Below are 23,987 nucleotides of genomic sequence, written 5' to 3' on the forward strand. Positions count from 1 at the left end.
ATAAATCCATAACAAATATGTAACTAATAATGAAAGGCAAACACAGCTCTCTCTGAAAGGCCTCCTAGAGCTGTCTTCATCTCTGTCTCCCTCCTTAGTCAAGATGAGAGATGGCATTCTTCTGGTGCCAGATTTTTAGTGGAGAAGTCTTGGGACACACTTTGAGTGTCTCTGCAGGAGTAGAGCTTGTGTTTTCATTTTAATGATAAAGAAATAAATGAAACAAAGCTTAAGAGAATGTAGGAGAGTCTCTTTTTCCAAGAAATAGTCTGTGACTTTACCTATGTTGAAAATAAATATTTAAAATCATTGGGCCAACTCTGCTGATGAGATGGGAAAAATGAAGTAGTTTTATGAAAGAACATAAGCGTCTTGGGATCCCTATACCTCCTGGGCTTGGAGACAGCTTCAGACAAGTGAGCACACCTTGGCTGTTGAGAAAGATAACAGTAGGCCCTGTGCCCTGCAGCAGCCTTGAATTGGCAAACTGTAACCAGACGGACAACTTCCAGTGTATCTACCAGTGCCCTGACTTACTGAGATAATTCAGGTGGAACTGACATGGTCTGAGAAAGACATTCACTAGTGCAGGACTGAAAAAGATGTTATTTTCCTGCCATTCATCTATATATGGCTGGGGCCAGTGTTACTTTTACCATGAGGTGGAATTTGGCCTTGGCATCTTACAGGTTACTCAGTTCCACTGTATTATAGGGGCACTGTCAGCCTTACTCTACTGTCTGACTTTAAGGGTCAAAATTGTAATTAATAAAGGTCTACTGTAAAGTACAGAAAAGTCACTATGGGGCCACTAAGGAGGAAAAAGAGATATTTATATTTTGATTTGTAAAGATTAAATTTTTTAAATAGTCATTGAAACTAGCAAAAGTGCAAAAGCAATAATGATCAAATAAATAGTGAAAGAAATAGAGTGTCTTTTTCTATATGGATTGTAAAGTAAAATGTACAATGTAAAGTTCAATACAACCATATAGAAAAAAATTGATTTCTCCTTTAAAAATTGCATATGAAAGAGGTAGAGTAGTTAAAAACAAAAACAAAAAACCGAAATCTAGGGACGCCTGGGTGACTCGGTTATGCTTCTGTCTTCGGCTCAGGTCATGATCTCAGGGTCCTGGGACTGAGTCCTGCCTCGGGCTCCCTGCTCAGCTGCGAGCCTGCTTCTCTCTCCACCCCACTTTCCCTGCCTGTGTTCCCTCTCTTGCTTGCTCGCTCTCTCTGTCAAATAAATGGATAAAGTATTTTTTTTTAAATCTAAATAATATAAATTCAGCTTTAAAAAACAAACTAAAAGGATATAAGGATAAACTCAACTCTGGTGGGCAATAATCCTGGAGCTGACACCCCAGGCAGGGGGGTCTAGAACACTCCCCAGAGCCAACTCAACAGCAGGTGACCTGCAGGAATGTTGATTAATGTGCATTACTGGTCTGCCCCTCCCTAGTGTGACAACTTAGAGGGAAAAGGGGTCGAGTTTGGGGCAGAGGGGAAGCTCCTTCTGAGTTCTGGGCCCAAGCAGAGATACTCCCAAAGTAGGGCTCCCCTGGGTTTACTGAGTATATGCACGTTCATTCTTCCAGACAACCTTCCAGTGCCCTTAAAACTAGTATCACCTGAAGCTCCCTGCACACCAGGCACACCCAGGCACATCCATTTTGGTCACAAATCATATTACTTTACTTGAAAACAAATACAAGCAAACCTCGTCATATTGTTTTGTAACAAATTGTTCTATAATTTACATTCGTAAATGTATTGTAAAATACATTTGTATTTAGGGTTTTGGTAGTATTTTTGGTAGCCTTTGTCTCTATATAGCCATTTACATGCTTGTGTCTTTTAACCTACTCTTGAGTATGAAATTATTTTAGGTTCATCTTATACTTGAATCCAATAGAGTTGGAGTTATCCACTGGGGACAATTTCGTCATCCTGTGTTGTGTCTTCATTATCATGACAAGCTAGTGACATTTTCTTTTCTTTCTTTTTTTTTCTTTTTTTAACTAGGCTCCATTCCCAATATGGGGCTTGAACTCATGACCATGAGATCAGGAGTTAAATGTTTCACTGACTGAGCTAGCCAGACACCCCAAATCAGTGACATTTTTTAAGGAAGAGTCTATGCTTTTTCAATATCTTTTACCAAGTAGGATCCTGTATCTTATATGGAATTTAAACAGAAAGGTTTTTTTCCTGAAATGTTGGCATTCAAATTTTCTTAAGTTTTCCCTTAGATTTATTCTTATATTTCAAAAACTGTAACCTTGCCTTTCCTGCCTTTAAAAGCCTAGAAGATGGCAGAAAGTGTTTGCGAGGGTTCAAGAAGTTCTGTGTAACCTGAACACACATGTTCCATCCCCTGGAGGAAGCTGCTTCCTCATCTTCTGTCCAGTCTGTCTTCCACCTGCACCGTCATGCACACACACCACACCAGACACACACACACACACACACACACACACACACACACACACACACACAGTAAGACTCTGCATACCAGCAGGAGTACTCCATATTCTTCATATATTCTGGTCTCGAGTAAAAAATTGGGGGGATTATAAATTCCAAGATAAGAATGTCACCTTTTAGATCCTTAAGAAGATACTACTCAGATAAATAACATTGCCTCTGATTGCCAGAATTTGTTTTCACTCTTTACACTTTAATCACCTGAATGCTAATTGATTATTTGGGAGTTACTGCTTGGTTCCTATATTCTTTTTTTTTTTTTTTTTAAGATTTTATTTATTTATTTGACAGAGACACAGCAAGAGAGGGAACACAAGCAGGGGGAGTGGAAGAGGGAGAAGCAGGCTTCCTGTTGCAGAGGGAGCCCCATGCAGGGCTGGATCCCGGGACCCTGGGATCAAGACCTGAGCCAAAGGCAGACGCTTAAGGACTGAGCCATCCAGACACCTCTGATTCCTATATTCCTATACAAACTTTCATAAATGTATTTAAAGAAGGTATTAGCAGAACCTGCAAAGGCCTGTGTCTCATCATTCTGGAAATTCTCTCTTTTATATATAGCACTTCTTACCTTCTACTGTGCTTTGTGACTTAAGGAGTTGATTTTCTGTCACTTATTTCTCCCCACCCTGAGGAGCAGTCTGGGGCACTGAAGACAGAAAAGCAGCCACTGCATCAGACAACACACAGTTCACTTATAATTTCGATAGGGCCCGTGTGTAGAGGAATGAAGTTGGAAACGAAATTGATGTGAGTTCAGTAATGAATGGAACATGAGATTGTGCACTCCTCAATTGAGAATTTTGTCTGTGAAGAAGAAAAAAAGGTAACAGAGAGCAGGAAATGTAGATTCAAGGTAGGGATGTTGGTGTTTAAGGATGGCAGATCCTTCAACATTTGTATTTTGAGAAGGTTCTTATTGAGAAGGGAGTTAATAATGCAGCACAAGAGATTTTAAAGAAAGCTTGGGAAATATTGGCCTTTGATGGGTGGAGGAATTCCTCAGGAAGGAGGAGAGAAGAAGACAATCTGGCAGATGGAAGGTAGTTTATTGATTTGGTGGTTGGAAGATGAAGGAATTCTAATATGGTGGTTTCTAGTTTTCTTTTCAATGAAGTGTGAGATCAAGTGAAATGATATAAGGCAGGGAGGGAAAATTACTTAGGTTTGGGAGAGAGATGGCAGTAGTAAATTGTCTTGGGGTCTGGGAAGTGAGTTTATTAGGGGATGTTGTGTGGTTGCCAGCAGTTGGACATTTGAGGTTTGAAGTTAAATATTTAAAGTAAAATTAGTCTGTCTGTTGAGTGATTTTCTCCAGCTGTATTCATGCACAGCTGCTCAGGTCCAGAGAGGCAAGTAATTGAGCTGATCCATGCTTGGGCTTTGCTAGGAGTGAGAGAGAAGCAAGGCAGATGAGATCGTTTGTAATGATTATAATGATGGACCATTGACTCAGATTTAGACAGATTCATCAGAAAGATGTTAAAATCTCAGTCATACAAGTAGACTTCCATATTAAGAACACAGGCTTAAAATTCAAATTCCATTTCTACTACTTACTGAGACCTTGAGCAAGTCATCTAAGTGCCCTCCCGGCCCTAATGCATTCATCCGTAAAACAGGGATACTGTTGGCACCCAACTCATTGAGTTTTTATGCAGGTTGAGTTTACACAAGGAAAGTGTTTGGAAGAACCCCTGGTATAGACCAGACAGTCAAATAATAGGCTATTACTGTAATTAATCTTGTGTATCCTGACCTACTGTGTCATCTTTCACTATGCACAGCGAAGAAGAAATATTTCTCTTCCCGTGATCATCTTATCCCTGAACAATATGGGTCGTTCTTTTTCTCTCACTTGTATTTTTTAATTAACTGACTCACTTTTAATTTTTTTCTCTTATATGCCCTTAGAATTGCAATTGAAATGAAACAACACATGCAAAACTCAAAATCCAGTTTCAAGCACAAAATTGAGTAGATGAGTAACAAGTAAATGTGTTTAACTAAGTGTCAGTTTTGGGGTAAGGAGGGTGCCTTCTTGCCATCTTTTAAGGTTGTATGGAAGAAAATGAGGCCGCTCTAGTGAGGACAAATGGGATTAAAAGGTTTCTTCCCCAGGGCAGTCTATTGCCCAGAAATCAGTTTCTTATCAATCTATCAAAATCACATGTACTTTGCTGTCAGTTCATTGTCTCATATATTGGACCATGTTGTTTTACACATTTTTGTGTTCTAGCCATCAGTGTACAAGCTTATTTGTGTCTTCCTTTCTGGGCTCTTCAGAATACATTACAAATAATAATAGGTAGAAGCATGTATCACTTATTAACCGTACTGGTTCAGCATTTCATCAAATTCCGTATAATACAGGGAGCACATGTTATCTCAGCTGGACACTTAACGGGGTTCTCTTTTAATAAGTATATGGGATAGCAAATAGGAACCAGAACTGTCCAAGGCATTAAAGGATGTTTAAAAAAAAAAAAACAGTTAACAGAGATCTCATGCACAGCACAGTGATTACCTACAACAGTACTATGTTTCAGACTTCAAAGTTGCTAGAACACTGGATTTTAAATATTTTTTCCACAAAACAGAAATGATAATTATGTGATGGGATAGAGGGGTTAGCTAACACAACCATGGTGATCCTACTGGATTGTATAAATGTGTCAAACCAACATGTTATACATCTTAAACTTACACTGTGTTACACCTCAATAAAAAATTAAAAAATTAAGGCGCCTGGGTGGCTCAGTGGGTTAAGCCTCTGCCTTCGGCTCAGGTCATGATCCCAGGGTCCTGGGATCAAGCCCCGCATTGGGCTCTCTGCTCAGCAGGGAGCCTGCTTCCTCCTCTCTCTCTGCCTGCCTCTCTGCCTACTTGTGATTTCTCTCTGTCAAATAAATAAATAAAATCTTAAAAAATAATTAAAAAGTTAGAAATTCAAATAAGTGAATAAAAATTAGGGGAAATCTTGAGTCTCGTGGCATATAGAAAGAGCACGCATCAAAGATTTCATTTAACTCACTAATCACGGAATGGGTAAGAAGTTATAAGAGGCTCCCAGGAGAATGCAAAGAACTGCATCTTTAGAGTCAAATAAGAGTTGCTAAAACGGAGTCTGCCCCTGGGTGCAAAGCTGGTTGACTGGTCTGCGTCCACAGGACAGTCATCAGCTGCATCCCAGTGGACACAGTTTGCATTTCGATGGAGAAAGAACATTTGCGTTGCTATTGTTTTTTTCAGTTTCCAGAGTTTAAAATAGCTCAGAGACCCAGTAACCTTTTGGCCTGCAAGAGAAGCTGCCTTTGTTTTCCCCTTCCCCTTCACAAGCACACCACACCTAGCACAGCTCAGCACCCTACTTCCGCATATCACACGCTCTCCCTATCGCTTGCTTCATAGGATTTTGCATTTCCTGTTGAGTGCTGCTTTGTTAGATTTTTTTAATAGTTTATCAAGCTGCACAGTATGAGGTTCTGTCCCCTTTCAGATATGAGGTTGGCCAGAAGCTGAGCTGTTGTTATTTGTGGGGTGGGGGTGGGGGTTCGGAGAATGCTGCTTTCAGTTCTGTGTTGGTTGCCCACTCTGGGAGGACTTGCAGGCATTTGGGCTGGATGACCTGAGCCATGTGCAGCTGTTCAAATACTTAGAGCCTTCTTCGGGTTGATTGTGGATTTTGCTTTAAAAACCTCGCCCCTCTAAAAAGAGAGACAGAGAGAGAGAGGAGAGAGAGAAGAGAAGAAAAGAAAATCCAACAGCCAACTGCATCTATTACTTTTTTTTTTTTTTTTTTTTAACTGTTGTTTGGTAAGCTGCACTGACACTTCTGTAACCAGAGGCTGTGTTTATTTTCAGCGCTGGCAGTTCTGCCTAATGAATCAACTGGTATTGAATTCACAAAGGGAGATGCCTTTTCCCTCCCTCCATCTGTTTGCCAAATGTGTGTGTTCCCTCAGCTCCTCGTAGTGGTTTCACTCCAAAGAGCCATTAGCAAGCGGGTCTTCTCATTGAATTCTCAGCTGCTGCCATGTTGCCGAGTGGCATTTTCCCCTTGTGGTTCCACAGCAGTTGCTTGCCAAAGCTCCACATTTGTGATTCTAGAGAGAGAAAGAGTACTTACATTTGTTGTTTAGGTATAAAAGTTTGGCTCTGCGTTCCTCAAAGCTTTGGTTTGGTTTTCGAGCTTTGAGTTGGTCCTTCACGATGGGATGTCTGTCTCTGGACAGTAGTGTCGCCATGGGGATTCAGATGGCTCCAAAGCGACAGGGGTTGTGGGAATACTGGTCGTCTGTCTCACACTGCGAGCTCCTGATGGATTTGTTTTGAACTACACTCTATTTCCAGCAAATCCTTCTGTAATTCTTATTGATGATAGGGAGGAAGTTGTTTTATGAACAAAATCTGGAGGGTCTTTATATTTTGGGTTTTGTTTTTGTTCAGTTTTGTTCTGTTTTTTACTTCATGCCTTAGAAGCTTTTTAGGTCAGTTACTTCCCACATGTGAACGGGCATATCAATCCCATGGGATTTTGTTCACCTGAAGATTCCGGTTTAATAGAACTGATAGAGGTTGGAGATTCTGCATTTCTGTCAAGCTCTGGGTCACATTATGAAAAGGAAGACTTTTAGGTCAGACAGCCTCAGTACTTTCTCTGTGGTCTTTGTAGCAACTTGGAGGGGAAAATGGTAGAATGGTTTGGTTGGTGTTCCGCAGCAGAATGGAAAGTGGAAACATTTTGCCTCTGCATTGGTGTCAAAAACCAGGTGTGGGAGCTAGACAACTTTCCAGCTCCTCCTGGAATAGACCTTCACTTTTTAGGCATGTTAATTTGTGTGAGATTTTTGGAATTTCCAGGACATTTTGCATACCCAATTTCATAACTAATCTTTAAATTTTTTTCAAAGCAAATTATGAGTTCTTGGGGGGCTCTGTTATAAATGCGTATGTAACAGTGATTATATCCTATTCCAAGTGACATGTCCCAATTTTTGATATATTACCTAGGTTAAAAAAATAATCTCTCTTAAATTTGATTGCATGAATATTTTAATACCACTCTCTTGTGTACTGTGCCATTTCACTTAGCTTACTAAACAGTTTTATAAGAACTGAGTGTTATCCCAGAAGTCTTTCGAGTGCTATTAAACGTTATTACTCTATTCTGACCTAGGAAAGGGACAGGAAACTATTTTGAAACATAAGGACACCAACCCATTGAAGTTAGGAGCTGTTTACCACCCCCCCACACACACACAGAACCTAATTTAAGCACTAAGTGGATTTGTTCTACCTGCATCTTACTCCCGAAAGACTTTTAATTCTATGACTTAGTTTTGGAATTTACAGAAAATGAGAAAAATATAAAATTCGCTTCTTAAGTGAAGAATAAGCATCATAAGAAAAACTGTTCAATGTCTATCAAAAAGTACTGGCTAACTGTCAGGGAGGCTGATTGCTGAGAGAAGCACGGAATCACATAGGCAAGAGAGAGTCATGCAGAAAGGGAATAGAGAATCCAGATACACAGGAAGAGAGGGTTGGGGAGGAAAAACAACTTTTCCTGCACCCTCTTAGGTTTAGTTTCTAGGGGTCTGTGAACTATGCTGACAAAAGACAGATTAGCAAGAGAGGAGCGTTTGTTTCTGCATGCAGTGGTGAATAACTCGAAAGGATGGTTAGAATGGGGGGCATATGTACCCAGCGTAGCAGGGGAAAGAAGTCGGGGAGAAAAGGCTCATTTGTGAAGACCCAATAGGTTTCTTTAGGAAAGATAAATGGCTTTTTTAGGAGAATAAACATGAGATAAGAAAGTTTGTGATAATGTTTGTTTATGCAGGTGCAAGTGCTTTTTCTGTCTTCTTCATAGCCACGAAATTCCCCAGAGAAAGGATTTATGGTAGCCTTGTTTCCCAGAAGTTGCTGCATTTAGTCAGATAAAGGAAACTCGGAAAAGACTTCTTTCTACATCTGTTCAATCTTAGATGTCTTAAACTTGAAGTAATCTTTATATCAATTCTAGGGCTCTGAGTGAGCCCCCACAGGGGAGAAGGGCTAATTTACACCAAGGAAGGAGAGACTGGAGGTTAAAAAGAAGAGGGAGCCTCACTCGATTGTGGGGTGAAGATGTTATTCAGAGTTAAACTCTTTTATTTCTCAGTTCTTTGGAAATTTCATTAGGACTTCTAAAGTTTAGCAACTCTTTACAGCACTTCTGCTCTCAGAGGATTTATTCTGAATGAGGATCTATATCTGCCTAACACAAGTAGAATTATTCTGGAAACTACATTGATCTGGGTGCATCAAGCCTGATGCCCCAGGGTCACACTTCATATCTGGGTTTTAATGGGTAGTTGTAAATCTTTTAGAGAGAGATAAAACAAAGTTTTTTACCTATATTTTCACAATATCATTGCTCAAATAAAAATTTATTATTTTTGTTTCAAATATTAAGTAATAACTGGACATCAGGTTTCAGAATGATGCATTCTATGTGATCTATATTATTTTGTATGTTCTTAATTTAAATATACTACCTTTTTTGCCCCCCCCCCCCCAGCCATCAAACACAGACAACCTGTTGGGATCATCCTAAAATGACTGAACTCTTTCAGTCCCTTGGTGAGTGCTATTTTATTTAATTAGCCTAAACAAATGATAATTGTATATTCTTTTTTTTTTTTTTTAAGATTTTATTTATTTGTCAGAGAGAGGGATAGAGCACAAGCAGGGAAGAATGGCAGGCAGAGGCAGAGGGAGATACCGGCTCCTCACTGAGCATGGAGCCCGATCCAGGACTCTATCCCAGGACCCTGAGATCATGACCTGAGCTGAAGTCAGACGCTTAACTGACTGAGCCACTCAGGTGCCCCGATAATTGTATATTCTTAACTATAAACTAAGCACTAGTTTTCCCTACATGGCATGGTATGTTTAAAAGATGGTGTCACTGACATAGAAAAGCAGTTGAAGGGGCACCTGGGTGGCTCAGTGGGTTAAGCCTCTGCCTTCAGCTCAGGTCATGGTCTCAGGGTCCTGGGATTGAGCCCCGCATCGGGCTCTCTGCTCAGCGGGGAGCCTGCTTCCTCCTCTCTCTCTCTCTGACTACTTGTGATCTCTCTCTCTCTCTGTCAAATAAATAAATAAAATCTTTAAAAAAAAAAAAAAAAGAAAAGCAGTTGAATTTCTGAGGGCAATGCAGGGAACAGTTTTTTTTCCATTCTTCTTGAGAGAGCGTGTGGTTTGAAATCACAAGAAGTTGATTTTAAAAGGAGGAATGCAGATTCTCCCTATGGAGTCATCTTAAACTTCAGCTTTACCTGAAGACAAAAACAGTGACAGCAAAGCAACCTCTAATTCATCGCTTTAAATTTCCTGTTACCTCACATTTTATTCAATTAATCTTAATAAATTGAACTGCCTAGTTTCTTTTTGCCAAAGTCGTGATGAAAAGCTAAAATAATTTTAATAGAAAAATGTAAGAAAACAGAGGAGGCTAGAGAGAATTCTGAACTTGTGGATTTCTGGTAGACTATGACTTTGAACTGTTGACCTAGCCTGCTTCCTTTAGGTTGGTCCAGCGGTTTTGAGAGTTTTCTCTTTGGGTAGATAAGGCACTGTTGGAGGGGAGAGCAGCCCCTGACGGCTCTCACACCCACTCCCACTCCAGCAGAAAGGGAGCACTCCTCTTGATCTCTTTAAAGGTCAGGCATCTATCTGTTCAGCTTTCATTTGGATGGGTGAGGGTAGGCTACAAAGGGTGAACAAGTGAGAGAAAAGCCAGGGGTTTCTTTCATTTGTAAAGTGAGGGTACAAACTTGGATGATTTCTGAGTTTGCTTCCAGTTCAAAGAGTCTCTAATACAGACACTCTGTCTTTAGGACACAGAGAAAGATATTACAATATCTTTCTTTGAACTTGATACCAAATCTTTTTTGGTACCAAACTTTGATACCAAAGTGTTTTTTTTTTAAACTGAAATATAATTGGCATATAAGATTATATTAGTTATTATAGGCGTATAATATAATGGTTCAGTATTTGACTGTATTATGAAACTGTCCATCATAAGTCTACTTAACATCTATCACCTCACATCCTTACAACATTTTTATTCTTGTGATACTTTTAAGATCTACTCCTTTAGCAACTTTCAATATGCAATACAGTATTATTAACTACATTTAACCCCCTGTTTCTAAAGATCTGAATATAGATTTTGGGATAACTTTAACCATATCTATAAAAAGAGCGAAAGAAGCAAATAGATCGGGATGGAAGAAATAAGACTAGCTTTTATGAGTAGTGAGAAGGACAGCCTCATTGACAGAAAACTAATTGTCCTTGGGGGAAGATTCCCTGGAAGGAGAGTCCCTCCCAGCAGCGGAGAAGGAAGGGCCCTGTGCCTGCAAAGTGATGGATTTATTAAACCTTCAGAAGTTAACAGGCCATGTTTCCTTTTCCTCATTTCCCTCCTTTTCCTATTGGATAATGCCCTCTTGAAAGCTGTGAAACACCACTTTGGAATGTATCTCACTATGGTGCTAATGAACATTTCATTATTCTCTTAAATAAATGCTGTGGATTTTGAGAGAAGCCTTTTTAGTAAGAACAGGCATAATGCTTTTCCATCATCTGAAGTAAACAAACATGTTCTTGCCATTCAATAGAAGTTAAATAATAAGCATGCTTTTGAATGTGTTCCCTTTTCCATTTCAGCTGACCTGAATAATGTACGTTTCTCTGCCTACCGCACAGCCATCAAAATCCGAAGACTACAAAAAGCACTGTGTTGTGAGTTATTCTACCAAAGTTAATCACTCTGTTCTTTGGATTGCTTCTTTTTTTTTCTTTTTTGAGGCAGAGTTAAATAAAGAGGGTGATGTGTTTATAGCGTTAATCTCATTTTCAGTGTATCTCACTCAAGGAATTGGCCATGTTTCCATAAATGCTCTATTATTTGCCCCATCAGCATGCATGCAGTAGTAAAACAAATGAACATATGCCATTCTCAGTTGGAGAACAAAATTAGCCAAAATACAGGAGTAACATAAAAAGCTTTTTCAAAAATTATGCTGGCACCCAATTTAAAGGGATTAAATCAGGAAATCAAAGTAGTAGATCATTTTCTTCTTCGTACTTTGTATTCACTTGGAAGTTTAGGATTCCAAACAGTTTGATTCAATGCAATCATGTAATAAAGCAATACTAAAAAAATAATATTCCTGATTCAAATTTGAATTGCCTTCTAGAAAATTAGATAAAAGGCTCTGTATTTATTTAAATATGTCTTGAGACGTTTGGTCTTTTTTTTTTTTTTTTTTTTAGATTTTATTTTTTTATTTGAGAGAGAAAGTGAGAGAGAGCATGAGAGGGGAGAAGGTCAGAGGGAGAAGCAGACTCCCTAGGGGACTCGATCCCAGGACTTCAGGATCACGACCCGAGCCGAAGGCAGTGGCTTAACCAACCCAGCCACCCGGGCGCCTGAAATGTTTGGTCTTATCAACATGATTTTTCCTGCAGAGAGTTTGCTCAGAGTCATGTTCTGTGATAACCATTTTACCAAAGAGGTGTTCCTTCCCCGACACACATGCCCAAACAACCTAACTTGAATTAGAAGTGGGAATACTTGGGGGCGCCTGGGTGGCTCAGTGGGTTAAGCCGCTGCCTTCGGCTCGGGTCATGATCTCAGGGTCCTGGGATCGAGCCCCGCATCGGGCTCTCTGCTCAGCAGGGAGCCTGCTTCCTCCTCTCTCTCTGCCTGCCTCTCTGCCTGCTTGTGATCTCTCTCTGTCAAATAAATAAATAAAATCTTTAAAAAAAAAAATGGGAATACTTGTAATAATAAAACATAAATGGAATCTCTCTGAATTCTCTTTGTGGTCATAGTTTTAATGATTGAGTCTATTCAAAGAACATGTAGGCCTTGTCAGATCGTTAATATGGAAACTGACATCGGCCCATCTATTTTTATGGCCTGGTAATCTGAATAATTCCAAGTATTCTTGTTGCTACCTTTTAACAACTGTTATATTATCTAGGCAGTTCAGTGAAGGTTTGAATATTACTCTTTGAAAAATGATATATTAAGGTTAAAAATCTCTTAAAAGTCAGTAGAAATTTGAATTACATTTTGAGCTGGTTATGTTAGAAGAGAACTGTAGAACCATTCAGAAAAAAACCCACAACCATGGAAAGCTTTAAGATAAGAAGAACCTAAGTTATGTGTGGAAGAGAAGTCTTCAGGGCTAAAAAAAAACACCTGAAGATTTACAGATGAAAGAAAAAAAATGAAATGCTTTTGATGCCACAATGCACAGAGCGCCCTGGTGCAGAATTACCAGTACAGACCAGTAGAGCCAACGCAGCCTGGCCAGTGATGTGTACGTTGAGCCGGAAGGGAATGGGAAGTGAATGGGGAGCACACAAAAAGGATGTTCAGTAGCTCAGTGAGTCCGGGGTGACAGCATTTTTGAAAGAGGCTCAGCTGTGTGTCCTGTATCCAGCTGACGGATCTGGAAGGTCTTCTCAGGCTTGATGAGCTATAAAATGAGGACAAATGACTCAGCCATAAAATCGCCATGGACCAAAGACTGCTTTTTTGTCACAATGAACGTGGTCCGAGTTTTCAGTAGTACTTGTGGTTGGATAAACATATGAACACATTTGGTGTTTTCCTCTGCTGGTTCTTCAGAATTCTCAAGAAAAAAACTCCCTCCTTCAGCTCATTCCTTCAAACCTGAGAGGAGCAGAGGAGGAATGCCTCCCCCTTCCAAGCTACATGTGGAAATGCATACTAAGAAAAGCCCTGGGTTGCTTTGGATTGTAAATGTTTGGAGCCACCTGGCTTCACTTTCCCCACTGCCCCTGCCCCTACTGCTCATCAGCCCGGGCCTCTGCACCACTTGTCAACTCACCTGTTCATGATTAAACTGTCCCTCCTCCTCCCGTCTTTTCTGTTTACTTGAAATGCCCTGACCCTTCCTCTGCAAAGGTCTATAACCCTTTCCTCCTCCCAGACACTGTTAAAAATTTACTTCTTTTGGAAACATTTACAAGCTAAAACCACCTGCCTCCAGTTTTTCCAGAACTTTATGATTGCCTGTAACGACCGTTTCTCACCTACGCACCATATGCTTGCCTGTGTGTGATAGATAATGTCAGGAGCTCCCGCCTCCACTGTGAACGGCTCAGGTCAGGGGTCGTCTCATTGTGTGTAACCCCCTCCGCACCCCCAGCATAAGGTCTTAAAGCAGAGGGTGTGCTGTCACTGCTTTGTGACTGTTCATTCATTTATTGGGCTCCATGATTGTGCAGGAGATAAGACCATGTAAAGAGACTTGGTTCCCACACTCGGTGGAACCTACATTCAGAGATAGCATGTTACACATGGACACGTGCTTTCAGCAGATTCCTCTTGCTCTCAGAATGGAATGGTCTTTGCCTTGAAGAACAAGGCAAGCTTCCTTGAGTAGGAAGCACTTAAGCCAGGCGTTAAAAGTCACACAGGATTTAGGCACATGGCTGTTAACCAGGGGTGAGGAGAAAGGGACTTCTGTACCTGAGTATCAAAGGTGTGGATGGAATTCAGGGAACATAATGGAGTCTGAATGGAGTAGGTTATGAGCTATTTGTCCAGTATTCAGAAAAGTCCTTAAAATCAGTTTAGATCCACTTGGAAGGTCATTTTTTTTTTTTCATGAAACCTTTTCTCATTCTTTTCATTTTTTTTTTTTTTTTGTTGTTGTTGTTGTTGTTGTTCCTCAGGCTCTCAAAATGTTGCATTTAAGTTTGTGCTTGTTATTTATGGAGTGGGGTGCTATAGGACCACTTTCTGTTTTGTGGGAGTTAGGAGATAGTCCCAAATGCAAATGTGTGCTTTAAAGATTTTATTTATTTATTTGACAGGCATAGATCACAAGCAGGGAGAGAGGCAGGCAGAGAGAGGGGGAATCAGGCTCCCTGCTGAGCAGAGAGCCCAATGCGGGACTCAATCCCAGGACCCTGGGATCATGACCTGAGCTGAAGGCAAAGGCTTTAACCCACTGAGCCACCCAGGCGCCCCCAAATGTATGCTTTAGATGATCTCTAAGACAGAAGGAAGGACCCAGTGAACAGGGACAAGTACATGGTTCAGGTAAAAGATCATGGGGGCTAAACTGACGGGTAGTGGTCACAGGGGAGAAGAGGGTATGGATTTGTAAGGAGGAGGAAGAACTGATGACTGGGGGGGGGGTGGGGTATTTGCTAGTTGACAACTGGCAGAAAGTGAAGGGAGGACAGTGTTAGCACATTTCAGGATTTGCAGACTCCTGGTCCATAGAAGGTGATAAGACCATGACTGGATTGCAACATAAGAAGACCTTTATTTGGAATATATTAAGGTGAATGTCCCTGAAACAGAATGGGAGAGTTCTGTTTGGGAACAGAACAGCGGGGAAGTGGGTCAGGTTTCAGGCAGAAGATGGGCACGAGAAAACAGAATTGGGAGCCATCCAGAGAGAAGGGAGGCCTGAAGTATTGACAGTGAGGGGATCAGGTTCACAGAGGGAAGGGGCATAGATGCAAGACCTTGAGCTTATTTCTGAGGTGTCTGGAGAAGAGGAGGTAGGAGAGGTGTTCAGAAGGAATGGTCAAACAGTTCAAGAACCTAGGAGTTACAGAAGCCCAAGGTCAGGTGCCAAACTGTGGTTTTGCAGAACGGGAGAATAATGACCCACTTCCATTCGATCCCCTGTGCCTCATATGTGGGATTGAAGAAAAAGCCTGAACGTTGGTTAGAAAATGATTCTGCTGTTTGTTTCATTTGCCACATGACTGAGCTGTCATTTGTCTCCCTTTGAAAAGAGAAAATCATAATTTTCTCTGATTTAAATGTAGTCAGTTTTTTAAAGGAACCTAAACGTGACACTTTGCAGGAAAGGCGAAGTGTCAAAGTAAATCACTAAAAATTAAAGACATGAGTGTCTGTGGGATGTGACAAATTACTGTCATAGCCACAAAGTGTATCACAGAGGAGGCTGTTCTAGAAGCAATGCAAGGGCAGCGTGATCCAGGAAATGGTCCTTTTGGAATTTGGTCTGTTGTCACTTTCTGCCATGTGTGGATACAATAGCAGTGCTGAGTTGCTGGCGTAATTAGTGTTGGAATTCAGAAAACTTAGAGCATTTTGGCAGTATTTGAATATGTTTCTTTGTGTCTGTGTGGAATTATAGTTCTATTGCCACCATCATGAAGCACTTCTCTTTGTCAAGCACCATGAGGGAGGAGTTTGAATTTTCCTCCTGCCCTCTGGAAGTTTATAATTGAAAACAGCGTACAGTGCCAAGAAGTAGGGTACAAATGATATTGAAGATTCCAGATGGTTCTTAATTTTTTTTTTCTGATACTGTCTCTCACTCCTGTGAAGCTTACATGAGTTATTTTTGCAATTAGCTCAAATTTTACCAATGCTGACTTTGACATCAGAAGGAGAGGGATTGACCTGTTATCCAGACTTGTGTTTTCTATTTGTCTCTTTCTCTTTTTTAAATAAAGTCTTCTGTGTTGAGTTGTTCTGGAAATAATTTTATTCTGTATAATTTTTTAAAGCAGTTCTTTTCTATTATAAGTAACTTGAAAAAAATAAATCATTCTATGGTATTTAAGCAGCAAGAGTGGACACATTTCATGAATGTCTTTAAAAAATTCAAAACTAGTGCTTATTCAGTGGTTAAAAATAGATAAATACAAAGGAAGCTATTCATTCATTTTATTTAACTGTCAAAATATGTCATTATATTTTTTGAGGAGATAGTTTTACATGAGACAAGGAGGAAATAGTTGGTTATATTAAAATAAAAAGTTCCCCTGAGCTTATTTCTTTTAATGTTAAAAAGTTAAATATGGTGGGGCATCTGGGTGGCTCAGTTTGTTGAGTGTCTGACTCTTGATTTTGGCTCAGGTCATGATCTCAGGGTTCTGGGATCCAGCCCCAAGTGTGTGATCAGTGGGGGGGTCTGTTTGAGGATTCTCTCTCTTCCTCTGCCTCTCCCCTGCTTGTGCTCTCCTTCTCTCTCTCTAAAATAAAAAATAAATACATCTCTTTTTTAAAAGTTAAATAGGGAGATAGGGAAAGCATTTTATGAAGCAGGAATTTCAATGAGCAGACCTTAAATTCATACAGGTTCTATAATTTTCCAAACCCCTATCTTTTAGATAAGGGTTTATAAGAGTCATTTCTATACTCAATAAATGTATAGACACATGGTAATTTGATAATCTACTGGTGCCCTGTTTTCAATTAGCTAATGAATGACTCAAAGTTGATTAAAAAGAAAGATTATGTGAGGGTTTTTTGTTGTTGTTGTTGTTGTTGTTGTTGTTGTTTTGTCTCAACTCTTCCTCCTGGCCCTTGAGGATCTCCCCTAGGGCAACGTATGCCTGTCCCTGAGAACCAAGTGTCTGCCTCATGTAACCAGTGCCACCCCTGTGTAAGCCACGGACCATCCATACTGCCCTTGTCATTTTTGAGAACCCTGTAGACTTCTTGAATTCTTGTCTTTTTCCAAGCAGTTCTATCTTCCTGGAATTTTTTTCCTAGCTTTACATGGTCTCTTGTGTCTTCTAGTCTTTAAGGCCCATTTCAAATCCTACCTGCCTAGGAAACCCTTTCTAAACTCCTTCTACTCCCCTGTGGTTATAGCTCTTATAGAAATCTATTTATTCTTATTGCATTTTCACTCCTTTTGGTAAAGTTATCAGTATGCTCACCCTCCTTCTCTGACTGGCCGTCTTTGAGAGCAGGGGTCCCAGCTTATCCTTCTGTGCCCACCCTGCTCTAGCATCTAGCATAGGCCAGTCGCACGGTAGACGTTCTGACCATGAAGCATAAAAGTGGGAGCAGATACATGAAGGCCCGTGCATGTGGGCCTGTACTATGGACCTCTGCAAATCCCACGTAGCTAAAATGGCCTCTGTGCCAAAGCATCATGGGAAGCAAACCACGTTAGGGCCAGATTGGGAGGGCATTCTAGATCAGGTTTGTTCAGCAGGCAGTAGAGAACTACTTTTTCTTCGACAGAACCCATTTTTTCAACTGCACATTTTCAGTGAATTTTGTATGTCCTGATGTACATGTTGAGAAACAGAATGATTGGTTTGGCTGTGGTGTAAAGGGAGACTGGGAGGAGGTGAGCAGGCTGTTCTCAGGAGTTAGAAGAGCGGTGCCGTATTTTAGATGTTCTACTATGTGGACTAGATTTATTTATGCCTTCCTATATTTAAAAGTAGAAAGAGCCTGAAGAGAGGAAAGCCTGAAAAGGAAAGTAGGAAGAACTGATAGACCAAAGAGCAAAAAAATGGGATCAGATTGGAAAGTAACAGAGTTTAGATTCAAAAGCACAAAAATAAAGAGATTATGGATAAGAGTTTAGACATGTAAGAATGGAAATGCTATTTATTTCTTTAAACATTGAAATTGGCTGGAAAGGATAGATTCTTAAGCTGGAGAATCAAGCCAAATACTTTTAAGATGAGAAATGTCTTTGTTTCAGCGTCGTTATGTAATCTAATGACTGTGTGTATTCCTTTCTCTCACCTGATTAGTGGATCTCTTAGAACTGAACACAACAAATGAAGTTTTCAAGCAGCATAAACTGAACCAAAATGATCAGCTGCTTAGCGTTCCAGATGTCATCAACTGTCTGACGACAACCTACGACGGCCTTGAACAAATGCACAAGGATCTGGTCAACGTTCCGCTCTGTGTGGATATGTGTCTCAACTGGTTGCTCAATGTATATGACACGTAAGTTTGTCTTGTTTCTCCTTAAAATGTAGTCATTGAATGAAATGTATTGGTAAGGCCAAATGTCTAAATTTTGAAATGAGTTTTTTAAGAAGTGCTTTCAAAGTACTTTTCCTCATGGACAAATAGCTCATAACCTACTCCATTCAGACACCGTTACGTTCCCTGAATTCCGTCCACACCTTTGATGCTTATATACAGAAGTCCCTTTCTCCTCACCCCTGGTTAATTGCTGAAAGGAAGGACTGTCCAAAATTTGAACTCTCTACCAACAATATAACAAAAAAGAATATCTACCTATTATTTCAAGATAATGCTTCAGTTTATAAATGCTGTCGGATTTATAGTGTCACATTGGCTAGGGGGAAGCCCAATATAATATAAGTCCTATTTCCTCCTTTCTTCTTTTGAAAGACAAAGTCTTATTTTTGTTGTTAGGAGTTACAGTCATTGACTGGCTCGTAATAATCCACACTGCAATTTTTGTATGACAACTTAAGAGCAATTTGAAAGGCAATTAAAGGGATTTAATTTGTCGTTCGGTATTAGCTTTATTTATTATAATGGTGGTATTGTGTATATGTGGTGTTTTAAATAATTTATGCTATAGGACACTATCATATCTGTAATTTAATTAGATGCTCACTGTCACGTGAAGAGCTCTCTCAACTTCCAGCATAACTCATTCGCCATTAATTTGGCTGTTTTGAATATGACAGTGCATTTGTGAAATAATCAATTCTAGAAAGACCTGCTGTGGGCTGACATTTCCAAAACATTAGGAATTATTCATTCTTCTGGTAGGGGGTTAAAATATGCAAAGATGAAAGAAGAAAATGAGAACTGTTGGTTTTTCTCTCAGAACCTTAAAGTTATTTTCCGTTAATTAGCTGCATGAAAATTTGTATTTGTCATCGCTTTATTTGATTTAGAGAGGAAGAAGATAGATGATAGTTTATAAATGTACATGTGTTTAGCAGTGGATTGATTTCGCATAAGAAGTAAATGGTGACAACAATAGCTTTAGGGGTGCTTTAATTAAAAGTTTGTTTTTTTGATTAGAAAAATTTGTTATCTTTCAATAGTCACAAATATCACAACAAAACTTTTTTTTAAAATAATTAAATAGCCATTATATGCTTGAGGACTCTTAAGAAACTCACTAAAAAACAAGTGGCACAAACATCAGTAATAATAATGAATGTGGGATTTACAATATCCCTATGTAGCATCTTTTAATAAATTTCATTTTGTTCTTTTTTATCCTTCTAGGGTAAAATATGACTGTTAGCATTAATTCACTATTTAGTTGATCTTCAATTTTTTTAAACCCCCAAAAGAGACATTTTCCATATAGTAAATTCACCAAAATCTCTGGTCAGTTGGGTATTTTAACTACAAAGCCTATAACTTAATTTGAGGACCCAAAAAGAATGCTGAATTCCTAGAATACTTAGCTGAGAACTTTGATAAACACCACAGGGGTATGGTAGAGACACATGTTTTGAGTAATAATTTCAGGAAGAACTGGAGAGGGGTTAAATCATCCTCCTCTCGTTCTAATACACTACATTAGTTTGCTAGGGCTGCCATAACAGAGTACCACAAACTAGGTAGTTTAAAAAACAGAAATTTATTTTCTTACAGTTCTGGACACTAGAAGTCTCAGATCAACATGTCGGCAGGGTTGGTTTCTTCTGAGGCCTCTCTCCTTGGCTTACAGGTGGCGGTCTTCTCCCTGTGTCTTCACATGGTCTTTCTTCTGTGTGTGTTTGTGTCCTAATCTTATAAAAACATCAATCCTATTGGATTGGGACCCACCCTATGGCCTTGTTTTATGTTAATTACCTCTCTAAAGACTCAATCTTCAAACACAGTCACATTCTGAAGTACTAAGTGGTTAAAACTTCAACACATGAATTTTAGGAAGATCTAACTCATAACATGTAACACCTACATCTGCTGTTTTCACTGGACAGCCGAAGGGAATAGTGCCACTTCGTTGTGAAGGAAGCAGAATGTGAAATGTTGTGATTCATATTCTAGGGAATCAAATGTTGGCATATTTCCACTTTCCATCATCAAATGTGAACACATGGGAAATGCTACACTAAGGTACTGTTTCTTATTTAGAAAAAGAGTTTCTTGAAATTTTCCATTTTAAAGGAATAAAAGCTTTCAGGATTTATTTCCCTTCCATGCCAAAGAAATACAGTGAAGACCATGCTGGGCCAGAATGGTGTAAACATTCAGTCTAGTTTTCTATCTTAGAGAGGAATTTCATGAATTAACCTAAAAAAACACAGTTAATCATACAATGGCAGTCTCAGATGGCCAGAGTTCATTGCCCAAATTTCTCTAACAACTGTAATTTATCCACTAATGTAAACAAGAGTTATTAACTCTTTTTAAGTTTTTAGTTTTCTTTAAGAATCTGATGGAACTATAAGCTACATGATCCAATGCGCTAGAACATTTTTGGACCCTAAGAAGTCTCTGAACCTTGGAAATGAGAACCATGATCTAATGTTTCCATTCATTCAGCTATTTTGATATTTGCTCATTAACCATATATTTCTGACTGCCTTACTTTATGTAATATGATACAGCCAAAGCGGGTATTTTCAGCTCTTGAAGTATATTCAAGCAGCTCTTGAAGTAATGAGTGATTCACACATGTGAGATCATAGAATTCTAGAAGGAAAAGGACTTTGAGGACCTTCCATTGTCCATTCTTCCCTCTTCATTTTACTCTGACCTCTTTGTTTTACTGATCAATTAATTGACCCAGGGAGATAAAAGAATTTATCTATAGCCACCTATTGCATATTAGTGGTAGATAGGGAATTAATACCCAGGGTTTATTTCTACCATATTGCCATATCTAAGAAAAAGAGTACTTTATAAGTTATATTAAATTTACTATTTGTTTTTCAAGTTTTAACATGTATCCAACTCTTAATATTTTGGGTTTTTGCCAAAAAAAAATCTATTTTCTTCTGTTATGAATGATGAGAATCCAAATTTTTGGTTCTGGTTGCTTTGTACCTTGGCAGCCGCTCAACTTTTGGCATCTCAATTTCTCATCTGAAAAATTGAGATAAAAATATCTGCTCTGCTTACCATACATAAGATATTTGTGAAGGGCAAATGAGCTAATATATGTAGAAAGAACTTTCTAAACTGTAAAGATAAAATTTATTCCATTTATGAGTTCACAGCCTCACTCAGTCTTCATCTTTCCAGGTTAAAAAGTCTTAACTCCACGATCTTCCTTCTAAATTTAATAGAAATCAAAAATGTTTAAATCATGATTTAAAGCAATAGTCTGGGACACTTGATTTAAATATTTTTGTCCCTCCAGAAAATATTAACCTCATTTGCTGCAGTGTTAAGTCATTTTTCCACTGTGCCAAGATGGATATAGTTTTATAAGATACATATCTGTCCAGTTAAACTAATTTCAGGAGTTACTTATGAAGACTACCAGGGAACCAAATACTTAAATATTGGGTTATGTCACTCACTAATAAATTTCTTTACCTCCCTCTTCTTTTTCAAATCTAGATATCTTATTTAACATTAAAGTCCTATCATCCGGGCCCAGATGATATAACTTGGACAACTTTATCAACTGTTTAGCCTTGATGCAAGCCTTTCCTGCACCTGAATGCATCGTGTCTTTGGTGTTCCCACTCCTGCTTCTGTCCCCTTGCCTAGGCTTTTCCTGTGATAATCTACATTCTCCTAGGGACAGTCCAGCCTGTCATACCTTCAGTGTCTGATTTGAGTCTTATCTTCTCTATCAAATGTTATGAGACTAATAACTACTCAGACTAATTGTCAGTCAGAAATAACAAGTCAGCCACAACTTTCTTGTACTTATTTTCATGCCCAAAGGTTGCTCTCCTATTTTCTTGTGTATTTCCCACTGTTTTCTTGTCTCTCTTCTCTAGCTGTGTGTGACCTTATCATGGGTGGGAATTATGTCTTAAACGTTTCTGCTGGGCCTCATGGTACACAGAACAACACTGAGATCACAGGAAATCTTCATAACGATTAAATGGTGTGTTGAATGGATGTAGCCTTCCTGATGACGTTCCTTTCTTGTGTCATCACTGTAGTCTGGAGGTCATTCTCTAATACATAGCATTTTGATCTTTATTCTCTTAAGGTCTTCCTTTGTCCTTGGCCGCATTCATGTCCTGGTGTACTCACCAGCCGTTTTCCTCTGCAGATCTATTGTCTGATTATCCAGAGAATAAAATTTCCAAATTTTTGGAGGGAAGAAAACAGATGTAGTGTATTTTGGAGTGTTAATTAGGAAACACCTAAAAATAATGTGAACTAGAAACACAATTTATAACATGGCTCAGTTTAAGGTTAATTTGGAAGTATTTCTATAATGGCAAGAAACTGGAATGAGTACGTTAACTTAGATTTCTGCTTATAATGGCTATATCTGTTTGAAAATTTAAGTATTAGTTATTCCACAGGTCACTTCTGAATGTTGTACACATGCCTATGAAGGGTTTTTAGTAAGTTTATTGTATATGATTTAATATAGGTTATAATAAACTCTAGACTATTGAGGGACTGTTTTGAAAATACATTTCACTGATCTCTCAGCATGTTTTTCTTTTTTACTTATACTTTAAATGTCATGGTATATACACAGAAACTTACCTGAGTTTTTATAATTTGAGAATAGAAGTTATCAATTAGTATTCATAGTAGGAATATCAATAAGAACAAGATTTAAACACAGTTTGACAATAAGACCACCTAAAATTAAAATTAAATGATATAAATATTTATCTGTTTTTTAGATAGCATGAATTACTAAATTGTATATAATGATAAAGTTACATAGACATTTAGTTAATAGGTATTGAGTATACTGTACTTGTGTATTAAAAACATAGCTTGAGAAAAATTAATGTTAAAAACCAAAACTGAAAGCAAATCCTGAATATGAAATAATAAAGATGATAAAGACTTTTTTTCTGGATTGTGTGTTATTCCATAGCAAGGATCATGTTACCCATTTTTGTCATTTCTGCATTTCCCATTCTTCAGCCCCAGGCTCTATTACATTGGTACATTTGGTAGGCAACTCAGAAACTCTTTGATAAATGACAAGAATAAAGACAAGCATAGAGATGCTTTTAAAGTTAAAAATTTTCTTCTAGTCAACTTACAGTTTCTCATTGGCATAGTACAAAGCTATTTCCTAGTGTTGACTAATTAATACATTTTGTATTTAATTATAATTTGAGACTTCTCCAAATAGGGATGTCATACCTGTCTTTTTAGGATCACCGACCATTATAATTACAGTAATAATTTTAAAAAACTGAATTGACAGAGACCAAAATCAATGAAGACAAGAGGTTTTTAAATATCTAGCAAGTTATTACCCCTTGGTATACTTGATTTTCTAGTTTTTGTACATTTGATTTTATTATACCTTTCTTGCTATATTAAGCAACATACATATTATATCTTAGCTATACATTTTAAATCTTGCATTTGTAATCATTAACAGATTTTAATTCATACTATTTCTAAAAATATCTTTTTAGCTTTGTAATTATCATTTTACTTTCACTTTTACTTGTTCTTCCTAGTTCCTGTGTTCCATGTAAGTGACTTTGGGCTATATACTCTGGGTCAAGCATGCTGTTAAACCATGTCATGAAAT

General features: G+C 38.6%; 1 protein-coding gene across 2 annotated transcripts in view; it reads left to right on the forward strand.

The window, feature by feature from the left end:
• LOC111147605 (utrophin) overlaps nt 1–23,987 on the forward strand; it is a 552,279-nt gene that overhangs the window by 473,764 nt on the left and 54,528 nt on the right. For both annotated transcript variants that reach the window (XM_022503758.1, XM_022503757.1), the window contains 3 exons: nt 9,056–9,117; nt 11,215–11,289; nt 18,082–18,283. In XM_022503758.1, the coding sequence (XP_022359466.1) occupies nt 9,056–9,117; nt 11,215–11,289; nt 18,082–18,283 (339 nt within the window). The remainder of the gene's footprint in view (nt 1–9,055; nt 9,118–11,214; nt 11,290–18,081; nt 18,284–23,987) is intronic.

Source organism: Enhydra lutris, unplaced genomic scaffold (assembly GCF_002288905.1).
Source record: "Enhydra lutris kenyoni isolate GAN:26980312 unplaced genomic scaffold, ASM228890v2 scaffoldscaffold17, whole genome shotgun sequence".
Taxonomy (NCBI): domain Eukaryota; kingdom Metazoa; phylum Chordata; class Mammalia; order Carnivora; family Mustelidae; genus Enhydra; species Enhydra lutris.